The sequence below is a fragment of the Mus caroli genome, chromosome 11 (genome assembly GCF_900094665.2).
Source record: "Mus caroli chromosome 11, CAROLI_EIJ_v1.1, whole genome shotgun sequence".
In the NCBI taxonomy this organism is placed as follows: Eukaryota; Metazoa; Chordata; class Mammalia; order Rodentia; family Muridae; genus Mus; species Mus caroli.
The window spans coordinates 113,852,034-113,863,642 of record NC_034580.1 but is presented as its reverse complement, the minus strand read 5'-3'; the positions used below and the strand labels follow the sequence as shown (position 1 = coordinate 113,863,642).

Sequence of the window (11,609 nt, the reverse complement as noted above, 5' to 3'; positions counted from 1 at the left end):
AACACCAGTCCCTAGAGCCCAGGGCCCCATCCTTCTAGTGCACAGAGCAGAAAAGCAGCCATCACCTGGCCCCCCTCCATCCCTGGCCTTTCAGGAGGTGCTTCCTCCCGGGCTGGGCTCTCCTCCTTGGGTACAGCCACTTCTGCTCTCGTGGCACGTGGCCAGGCCTCATTTGCATTGCAACCCAGATGGCTCACCGCAGCCTGGCTTCCCAGAACTGCCCAGCTGCCCTGCTGTCTGTTCCCCAACCCAGCGCCAGCTTGGCCTTGTGGGTGCTTCCCACCGCAGCCCTGGACAGAGTGGGGTGTGCTGTTTGGAGGGTGGGATGGCGAAGCTGACCTTCCCCACCCACCCTCTACCACCAACTCAGAATTTGTGAACTTCAAGGAGCAGGAAGGAACTCTTCTCTCAGAGGCCGCACATTACATTTCTCTCTGACCCCTCCTCCAGCACCCACCCACACATAACCCATTACCCACCCCCACCTCCAACCCACCGAGGCTTCTGTGGGCAGAGGAATGCCCCCCAGGGCAGGGGTACTGGCTCTCAGGCCAACCCAGTCCCTGGAGGGCACCGGGAATCTGAGACGTGAGGATTTGAGCGAGTGGGCGGTGGGTTGCTGAAGTGTTTTCTTTTTCTTCCCCTCCTCTGAGTTTTCTGGGAAACGCCAGAGGCCGGCCGGGCCTGGAATGTCAAACTTGAAAAGACTCTTTAGATGCCGCCCCATGGACATCCGACCCTCAAGCCTTTTCATTAGCTAGAGGCCCCTCCTGCTTGCAACAAAGGCCTGCCAACGGGAATGCAGCTTCCCGGCTGCAGGCCATTGTCCCAGACTCCTCCACCCCGTGAGATTGTTAGCAACCGGAAAAGAAGAAATCGGGGTCAACTTGATATATGACCCCGAGTTCTTCTCCTCGAATGAGAGAGGTTATCTGTGACTGGCTCATCTCCAGTCCCAGATTGCTCCTCAAGCAGTCCTGGAGGGCAGAAAAGGAGAGAGACAGACAGACAGACACACACACACACACACACACACACACACACACACAGAGACGGGGTAGGGGGGCAGGGAACCATAGCAAAGGCCTGGGCTGGAGGGGAGCCTCTCTGTAGCTTCATGGGACAAAGAAGGGACAGGTTCTCTGCATCACTTTCTAAGGGGGGTAAGAGAGATGCAGACCCCTGATCCACACTAGACTAAGTTTCAGGGCATCTAGATTCCCAGCTTGTATTCCCAGGTTTGGGTGACGAGCTAACACAGGAAAACAATGGTCAATGTCACACATAAACTCCAATAGAAGACAGAGAGGCCCAGAACTTGGTCCTTCCCAAGGTCATATGCTGAGGCAAGGCTCGCAACCCTCAAGCTGCAGATCTGGTCACCAAGAATAGCAATGTTAGCGTCTGAGCCCAGGGTAGCTATGGCACCCAGCCGGGGCCACCAAGCGGCACCATTGCTGCCTGCCTGCCTGCGCACCAGCATTCCTTCCTCTCTGGGCCCAGAGGATGAGCTCAGCAGATGTTACTTGCCACAGGCTGGCAGCTGAAACCACAGGGCTCTTCCTCTCTGTTGGGAACGCTTATCTTTATTATGTTTATGACCCCGCACCTTTGCCTGGAAATGGGATTCTGAATGCATCCAAGTTCTGCAATGGAGAGATTAGCAGAAGGAGGTAGCCTCCCAATCCTTTAGACGGGAAAAGGTTAGGTGGAGCTAAGGGTCCAGACCTAGATAGCTGGACCTTTCCCCGCCTCAGCGACCCAGCAGATAAGAGGGGATGCAAACAGGGTTTAAGCTCTGTCCTTGGGCTTGTCATCTCTCAGTTCAAGTCCTTGTCTTAAAGTGGGTCCCTGGAAACTGTGCCCTGCTAACCAGTCTCCTCCCACTTTTCCAGGCTGTTTGTTTTCAGATTAGCAGTGTAATAAAAATCTCCAGTAAGCCATCCCTGGGGCTTCCCAGAAGCCACAACATCTAGGCCCTCCACACAGAAGCTCTAGAAACCAACAACTTGAGAAGCTGGCTGTGCATCCAAGACTGGTAAAAAAAACAGAAGTCTACAGAAGCCGGCCTTAAGACTGAGGATCTCCTATACAGCAGGCTCCAGGCTTACAAAGGAAATAAACCCAGGGCTGAATGGGTTAAGAGCCATGCCTGCTCACAATGACCTGAGGACCCCAGATCCAGGCCACCAGATGCGTCTGTGCACATACCCACACGTAGGCACACACGTATTCCCGTAATCTTAAAGCAATAAAACGTCCAAAATATACAGAAAAAAAGGACAATAAATCCAAGCCCTTCCTTGAGGGTTCCCACTGGACAAGAGGTCAGAGCACTTTGATGAGCGTGGTAGCTTCGACGCCTAGTTGTAAAGAGAAGGTACTTATCAACCGAGGAGGTAGAGTAAAGGCAGCCAGGGCCCCCACACAGCATACACTGAGGCCTGATGAGCTGACGTGCTGCACTCTCCCCTGGAGCTTCTGTTAATTTACCTGTCTGGGGTTTTGTTTTTCTTGTCAAGTCCAGACTATTCATTTGTTACTATTAGTGATTTATTTTTCACTGGACTCAGGCTTCCCAGTAGAATCACTCAGCAAGGACAGCCTACATCTGTCTCTTGGCAATCAGTTCCTGGTGTTTTTCTTTGGCTCCCTTCATTGTCTTGGCCAAAGGTTTCAGAGCCTCCTCGTTAGGCTCAGTGCAATGCATCAGCGTTTGTGTTGCAGGACACGGGAGTAAGAGGACACACAACCTTAGGTGCTTTGGTCTGGGCTTTCCTGCCTCCGATGTTTCTGATTGGTGGAAATTGTCTTTAGACAGGTTGAAAAGTTTCCAGATTCTGTAAGCTTTTTTGGGCTCCAACTATGGCGCACAAAAGTGTCGGACGGTTCAGAGATCTTTTTTCTTCTTACAGTAACCAAGCTGAGAACATCCCAAACAGACTTGTGGCCTCTTCTCGACCGTTCTCCCTGGTCTGTAACAGGGATGCCTGCCCCTGGCTCAACAGCAGACACACTCTGTCCTGGGTCACAAAACTTACTGCACAGGAAAACCTTGTTTGTTAATCAGACCAGACACCCCTTCCACTCTTCCCCAAGAGCATGCCACATCTGTGGCCATGCACCTCTCAGAGAAAGTACAAAGTTGCCAGTCATCATCGCATCAAAGTTGGTGGCTGGAAAGGAGATACTTGGCTTCATCCTGACATGGGGTTGTGGGTTTCTTTGGTTTTCATTTTGCATGTCTTTACTCTATATGTATACATGTTTTGCCTGCATGCAGCATGTACATACCCGGTACCTGTAGAGGCCAAAAAAAGGACGTCAGATTGCCTGGAGCTAGAGTTACAGACATTTGTTTGCCTTTATGTGGGTGCTGGGAATTGAAGCTGGATCCTCTGTAAGAGCAGTCAATGCTCTCAACCACTGGGTCCTCTCTCCAGCCCCTGGGGTGTGTGGGGGTGGGGTGGGGGGTTGTTTGTCTTGTTTGAGAAAGAGCCTCACAAAGCTTAGATTGGCCTCAAATTCCGTAGGTTCAGATGACCTTGAACTTCTGATCCTCTGGCCTCTACCTTTTGATCTCAGGGATTAGAGACCTGAGCCAGTTTGAATTCTAAGCGGGTTAGATCTGGGAGGCTGACCTTGTAGAGATCAGCCAGGCCTTATACCCTATTTAACATCTTCCTTAAGCTTTTAAAGTCCTAGCTCCTACCCTTCAAAAGGTTGGGCGGGATGAGAAGATTAGCTTCCTGAATTATGATCTTAGGCCTTACATAGGGCCTTCACTAGGCCGCTAAACTCAGCCCCTTCTCTAAGCTCAGAGCCCCTTCCCCTCTAAGCTCAGAGTTGTTTGTCTTCAAAGCCTACACATGGAAGGAATTTTCTTTGTTCTGGGTTCTCATTGCTGGGTCTTATCTCAGCTTTTCCCAAGGCAGGCAGCCATTATGAAAAGACCTGGTCACCTAAAATCCACCTCAACGCCTCTCTACAGAGCCTGGAAAAAAATCTTCGATATCTAAGGCAGTTGAGCCAGGTGTGGTGCCTCACGCCTTTAATCCCTGGTTAAGGGGGTGGAGGTAGGTGGAGGCAGGAGTTTCAAGCTAGCTTTGTCTACAGAGCTAGTTCCATGACAGCTAGGACTACACAGTGAAACCCTACTTGGGAAATAGGAGGCGGGAACTGAGGATGGAGGATGGAGCCTAGGACTTCCTGCGTGCTAGGCAAGCACTCTAGAAACTGGGCAACATCTGAAGCCTCAAGGTACTGTGCTAAGCACCTTAGTCCCCAGAGCAAAGGTACTATGCTAAGCACTTTAGTCCCCACAGCAACACAGGGGAGGCATTCTCATCAGGTCAGCTAACACACAGTGACATCACAGAGTCACTGTTCAGTGGAGCCACAGAGCAGCTGAGGTGCCTAAAAGCATGCAGAAGCATGCCTGCTGGTCCTGTCCTACCTCTCCTCTTCAAACAGCCCCACATCCTCCAGTTCTGCTCTGGGTGGAGCTCCCTGCTGGCCCTGCAGAGGGAAGGTTCTCCTGAGCATCATCTCCTATCAGAATGTCTTCCTCTCTCAATTTCACTTATCCTTTTTTTTTTTTTTTTGGTGAGACAGGGTTTCTCTGTGTAGCCCTGGCTGTCCTGGAACTCACTCTGTAGACCAGGCTGGCCTCAAACTCAGAAATCCGCCTGCCTCTGCCTCCTGAGTAGTGCTGGGATTAAAGGTGTGCACCACCACGTCCGGCTAAATTCACTTATCTATTTAATGTATATAGGGTATAGGCTGCCCTTGAACTCACAAAGATCTGCTTGCTTTGCTTCTGGACTACTGAAGGTGTGTGCTACCATCACAGGGACCAATATTTATTTTAATTAATTAATTTTAATTATGTATATGTGTGTTGGGGGGGTGTGTGCACATGAGTACAGATTCCCTTGGAGGCCTGGGGTGGCTTAGGACTGGGGTTACAACAGTTGTGACCCATCCTACATAGGTCCTGGCACCAAACCCCAGTTTTCCAGAAGTACAGCAGGTGTTCTTAACCGCTGAGCCAGCAATCCAGCCCCTGACTTCCCTCTCTTACTTAAGAAGTGTCTCACTGGGTCACAGTCATGACTAGTCTTTGCTCATGGCCTACAGCCTCTTCCCCACTGTGGGTTTTGCCCGGCAGCTCTGCCGCCCCAGTGCTGCACCCGAGGCCTGACAGAGCCAGGCACGAAGTCAGGGTTTGTGGAATGGATGAATGAACTTGACTCGTGGCAGAGCATTGTAATTTACAAAGCACTTTCCCATCCATTAACTCCAGGGCTATTTCCTAAGAGTCCTCCCTGTCCTCCACTGCCCTCAGCTCAGAAGCATAAGGTCAAGGCAGTGGCTGGGGAACACTCCCTGAATGAGATCAAGGAGGGCTTGTTCACAGAGAAAGGGAGAATCCATTTGGGGAGCCTGAGAGTGACTGGAAGGCAAGGACTGGACCTCACCGGGATCTCCATCTGTGAGCATCTGTTTATCAGACCAGTGTAAGATATTTTAAATAAGGCCCCTAAGCCTCTTGACTACTGGGATTGCCAGGGGGTTGGGGGGGGGGATGACAGACAGGCACCCATCCCTATTTAACAGATAACAAGACTGAGTCCAGAGAGGCAGTGCACCTGCCAGGGTCTCTCTTAGTTCCTCAGCATCAGTGGAGCAGATTGGACACAGTGGGCCAGAAGGGAAGCAGGCAGCCCTCCCTCCTAGCCCAAGCTACTCTGTGTAGTCAGTTTGCCCTCCTACTGGTGTTACAAGAAGCCTGTGGTATCCAAGAGGGCAGGTCAGAAAGCCCACTGAGAGCAGACACTGTGTGTCACTTAGCTGGTTCTCAGGTGGCTGCGGCTTCCTGCTGCCTGTTGCAAAACTCGACACTAGGCCTTTATAGATACTCACGTGATCAGGAGTAAACAACCTTTCACCTCAATCACCTGCTCTTATCAATACTCCCTCTCCACCCCACCATCCGGAAAGTTCAGACACCTTAAAACGAAGAGGCAAGAGAGGGTCCATTCTAACACCTCAGCGACTGTCAGGCAGTGGCTGAACCCGAGACAACGCTCTGTGGACAGTCTTAGTCGACATTCATTCCCAGGTTTGACCCTGTCCTGGGAAGTGAGGCTCCTCTCTCTGGGTTCCCCACTCCTGTTCTTGAATAAGGAGCCCCGACAACCTCTCTTTCTCTCTCTCTCTCCAGAGCCTGGGAAACAGCAAAACTCGGCTCGCCTACAAGACTCCAGCGCGCCCTCTAGTGGACTCGGGGGACGAGCATGGGATGAGGGTTTCTTTCCTCTAGCTCCCCCACCGCGCCGAGAGCACCTGGGCGGACCCACAGTTCGCCACGCAGGTTGGGAGGCCCAGATGAGTGATAAGGTAGTAGTTAGCTGCTCCTCCCACCCCACTCCCCAAAGGGCATCAGCACCCACGTCTGTCACCGAAGAACCAGGTAATAGGCGGATGAGCTGAGGCCAGGTAGCTGCTTCTAAGTCAGTGTCTCCTCCACTTCTGGATCTCGCAGCTTCATCTTTTGGACCTGTCTACAGGTAAATGTCTCGCATCCCCCTCCTCCACTTCCTAGGTTCCCAGTGGGCTGGTGGCTGAATGGTCCTACGTCCCTTTTGGATGGCACGGGATGCTTGGAACTGTACATGAAGACCTCGGAGTGGCCTGGGTGCGGAGGGAGGGGAGCGTCCCCACGGGGATCAAAAGAAAGGGAAGGGGTGCCAGGCGGGAGCCTCTCCCGGCTGGCCTCCTAGAACTGCCCGCGCGCTCCCATCGCGACGCCCCCGCCTCTGCCAGAAACCAGCCTTCTTAGAAGGGAGGGGGGGAAAGTGTGAATGAGAAGTTGGGGGCGGAGCGCGCGGGGGAGGGGCCGCTGCCAGGAACGCTCGGCCACGGCTGGCGCCGCGCCCGCCGGTCGGGCAGCCTCGCGCCGCGCTTTGTCTCCCTCTCGGTGAGTCTCGGCGGGTCCTGGAGGCCCCAGCTCCAAGCCCGCCCTCCGCGGCCCCTCCCTCGCCCTCCGCGCACAGCCTTTCAGTGCAGAGTAGTGACTAAACATTACAAGAAGACCGGCCGCGCTGTTCCAGGAATCGGGGGGCGGGGCGTACTGGCCGGGTAAATACCCGCGCGCGCGGCCTCCGCGGCGGCTCTAACTCCGACTCTACACTCGCCTGCTCTTACGACTGCTGTCTCTCCGGGCTCCCGGACGCCCCCTGCCCGGCCCAGCTCTCCGTCGAGGTCCCTCGCCCAGGTCCTTTGCCTGATTCACCCAGGAGCGCGCCTCATCGGCCCGGGGAGCAGCGAAGCCAGAGGGGGCGCACGCACCGGGAGCCCCTTTGTAGACTTCACGGCTGCCAACATCTGGGCGCAGCGCGAGCCACTGCTGGCCGCCGCCTCGCCTCGGGGACCATAGGAGGCGCAGCCCCAAGGCCGGAGACTTCGCTTCGGGACTAGGTAGGAAGGAGGGGCGCGGTATGGGGAAGGGTGGGGGCCTCGGTCCAGCTCGGGAGCTTTTCCCGGTTTCTCCTCCCCTTCCCGGGTCATTCCCGGTAGGGAGGGGACGAGGTAGGGGGCAGAGCGGATGAGAACCGAAGATCCCTGGTTCCCGTCATACTCAGACTGGGGCCCTCGGGTTTCTCCTGTCCCCTCTCTCACATATCTCGGGTTTGGCACCCCCCTTTTTTCGCCTTCGCCACTGAGGGCACCGGACTGAGCGGCGCCCTGAGCGTCCCTAGGGCTCTTGTGTCTCTCCCCATCCTGGCCGCGCTCCTGGAGACCCAACTTCCACGCGCGAGTTTCTCTGGGCGTCCTCCTAGGGCGGGCAGGGGAAGAGACTGTCTGGGGTTGGCCGGCAGTGACCGAGTACAGTCCAGTTCCGCGAGGTGGCTGGGCCTGAAACACGGTCTAAAGCGGGGCAAAGGGGTGCCCCGGGCGCTAGGCGGAGGCTGGAGGGCCGGGCACGCTGGAGGGTTCCGGGCACTCACGCGCCTCACGCTTTGCTCTCTGCAGCTCCCCGGGATGCGGTAGCGGCCGCTGTGGGGAGGCCGCGAAGCAGCTGCAGCCACCGCCGCGCAGATCCACGCTGGCTCCGTGCGCCATGGTCACCCACAGCAAGTTTCCCGCCGCCGGGATGAGCCGCCCCCTGGACACCAGCCTGCGCCTCAAGACCTTCAGCTCCAAAAGCGAGTACCAGCTGGTGGTGAACGCCGTGCGCAAGCTGCAGGAGAGCGGATTCTACTGGAGCGCCGTGACCGGCGGCGAGGCGAACCTGCTGCTCAGCGCCGAGCCCGCGGGCACCTTTCTTATCCGCGACAGTTCGGACCAGCGCCACTTCTTCACGCTGAGCGTCAAGACCCAGTCGGGGACCAAGAACCTACGCATCCAGTGCGAGGGGGGCAGCTTTTCGCTGCAGAGTGACCCCCGAAGCACGCAGCCAGTTCCCCGCTTCGACTGTGTACTCAAGCTGGTGCACCACTACATGCCGCCCCCAGGGACCCCCTCCTTTTCTTTGCCACCCACGGAACCCTCCTCCGAAGTTCCGGAGCAGCCACCTGCCCAGGCACTCCCCGGGAGTACCCCCAAGAGAGCTTACTACATCTATTCTGGGGGCGAGAAGATTCCGCTGGTACTGAGCCGACCTCTCTCCTCCAACGTGGCCACCCTCCAGCATCTTTGTCGCAAGACTGTCAACGGCCACCTGGACTCCTATGAGAAAGTGACCCAGCTGCCTGGACCCATTCGGGAGTTCCTGGACCAGTATGATGCTCCACTTTAAGGAGCAAAAGGGTCAGAGGGGGGCCTGGGTCGGTCGGTCGGTCGGTCGCCTCTCCTCCGAGGCACATGGCACAAGCACAAAAATCCAGCCCCCAAGGTCGGTAGCTCCCAGTGAGCCAGGGGCAGATTGGCTTCTTCCTCAGGCCCTCTACTCCCGCAGAGTGGAGCTGGCAGGACCTGGAATTCGTCTGAGGGGAGGGGGAGCTGCCACCTGCTTTCCCCCCTCCCCCAGCTCCAGCTTCTCTCAAGTGGAGGAGCCAGCCGGCCTGGCCTGGTGGGACAATACCATTGACAAGCAGACTCTCCCCTCCCCTTCCTCCACACCCCCTCTGCTTCCCAAGGGAGGTGGGGACACACCTCCAAGTGTTGAACTTAGAACTGCAGGGGGAATCTTCAAACTTTCCCCATGGAACTTGTTTGCGCTTTGATTTGGTTTGATCAAGAGCAGGCGCCTGGGGGAAGGATGGAAGAGAAAAGGGTGTGTGAAGGGTTTTTATGCTGGCTAAAGAAATAACCACTCCCACTGCCCAGCCTAGGTGAGGAGTGGTGGCTCCTGGCTCTGGGGAGCGTGGCAAGGGGTGACCTGAAGAGAGCTATACTGGTGCCAGGCTCCTCTCCATGGGGCAGCTAATGAAACCTCGCAGATCCCAAAGTCCTCTTGCACCCCAGAACCCTCCCCATTGTGAAGAGGCAGTAGCATTTAGAAGGGAGACAGATGAGGCTGGTGAGTTGGCTGCCTTTTCCAACACCTAAGGGAGGCAGGTCAACAGATGAGCCATCTTGGAGCCCAGGTTTCCCTGGAGCAGATGGAGGGCTCTGCTTTGTCTCTCCTATGTGGGGCTAGGAGACTCGCCTTAAATGCCCTCTGTCCCAGGGATGGGGATTGGCACACAAGGAGCCAAACACAGCCAATAGGCAGAGAGTTGAGGGATTCACCCAGGTGGCTACAGGCCAGGGGAAGTGGCTGCAGGGGAAGAGACCCAGTCACTCAGGAGACTCCTGAGTTAACACTGGGAAGACATTGGCCAGTCCTAGGCATCTCTAGGTCAGTAGGTCTGAGAGCCTCCAGGCCCTGCACAGCCCTCCCTTCTCACCTGGGGGAGGCAGGAGGTGAAGCTCACGGGGGCCTCACGGGAATGCAGCAGCCATGGAATTGCCTGGAACTGGTCCTGTGTTGGGGAGAAACAACAGTTTTCTGAGTCAGGTATGGGGCTGGGTGGGGCAGCTGTGTGTTGGGGTGGCTTTTTTCTCTCTGTTGTTTTGAATAATGTTTACAATTTGCCTCAATCACTTTTATAAAAATCCACCTCCAGCCCACCCCTCTCCCCACTCAGGCCTTCGAGGCTGTCTGAAGATGCTTGAAAAACTCAACCAAATCCCAGTTCAACTCAGACTTTGCACATATATTTATATTTATACTCAGAAAAGAAACATTTCAGTAATTTATAATAAAGAGCACTATTTTTTAATGAAAAAAAAAAAAGTGACTTGAGCCTTTCTTTCCCTGGTTTTCTCTTCTGCTCACTCTCAATGAGGGGAGGGGGGTGGCTGAGCCTCTTGGGTCCCTGCTCACAGCTCTGAGGTAGAATCCAATGAATCCTGTGTCACTGGCAAGCTGTGACAGCCACCTAGATTGTTACCGACGGGTAATTCCTGCCAGTCTGATTCAGTTCTGACCAGAATATGCAAAACAAGTTTGCGAAGGAAATGCTGGCTTCAAAGGGCTTGCAGGGAGCAGGCTGCGCTGTGGTCAGAAGCTGTTAGAGGCTCCAAGCTATTAGCGCACACTCTGGCTAGGCTGCTTGGCAGGGAGGTGTTCCGAGAAAGTCTAGACTCGGGGTCCTGAGGGTGACTGGTGATGTCAGCACAGCATCACAGACGTCACGGCACAAAGGGGGAGGGGTGATCCCCCACACAGGGCTGGAAAGCAAGTGGGGCCCTGGGACAGGTGGTAATGGCTTTCTGGCCACACTCCCCCATACATTCATTTTGACCTGAGCCATGGACCACCAGCCAGGCTCCTCCTGGGAAAACAGCCATCTATTCATCCTACATCTGGGCAGGGACGAGGTTGAGCCTCTTAGGCATCCCCATGAGACGCAGCTGTGTTTCTGCGTGAGCAGGACTCAGCATGACTTGGATTCGTCATTTCTGGTGCCTAGAGAGGTTGATCTGTAAATATTTATTGAGTTTGGGGCAGACGCAACAACGAGGGTTCAGGGAAGTTAAGCAACCAACCTGCAGAGGACATAGCACCAGGAATGTGGGGACAAACAAAGGGTTGGTGCTTGGGGGCATTTGATTCCTCACATTGTCTCCTAACAAGGCAAGTGCCTCCCTCCATTCCTTCACACACGTGGGCTGAGTGGTAAGTGTCCATGCTCTCTCTTTCCTTCTGTACAGACCGGAGGAGCTCTGAGATGAGTGTGATACCTCAGCTGGGGGACAGCCTCTCTGTCTGATACTCAAGTGCCTGAAAGGTGCCAGAGCTTCCTTTAGGCCCTCAGCACCTGATAAACAGCTGCTGCAAGAGTCAAGCGTATTTTAAAAGGCCAGTGGAAGAATACACAAACCGTTTCCTGGGCCTCGGGGTGGCAGGGGTTGAAGGAGGAGTGCAGAGGGAGGGGAATGAACAGGCATGAGACCAGACAGCAGGTAAGACCCACACTAGATGAACTGCCAACTTTGAAACCAGAACTGCAGACTAAGGCAGGTTTCCCATCTCTCCCAGAGTCCCAAGTGTTTCAGGAAATCTTCCTGCTCCTGAAGCCTACCCAATGGCATCCACCTGCCACTTGCTCCAGAAG

General features: G+C 55.0%; 1 protein-coding gene across 1 annotated transcript; it reads left to right on the top strand.

Annotated features, from left to right (window-relative positions):
- Nucleotides 1–6,990: 6,990 nt before the first annotated feature.
- Socs3 (suppressor of cytokine signaling 3) lies at nt 6,991–10,285 on the top strand. Its single transcript, XM_021176627.1, has 2 exons — nt 6,991–7,482; nt 8,038–10,285. Exon 2 carries the CDS (start codon nt 8,126–8,128, stop codon nt 8,801–8,803), a length of 678 nt encoding a protein of 225 aa, XP_021032286.1. The 5' UTR covers nt 6,991–7,482; nt 8,038–8,125; the 3' UTR covers nt 8,804–10,285.
- The last annotated feature ends 1,324 nt before the right edge of the window (nt 10,286–11,609 follow it).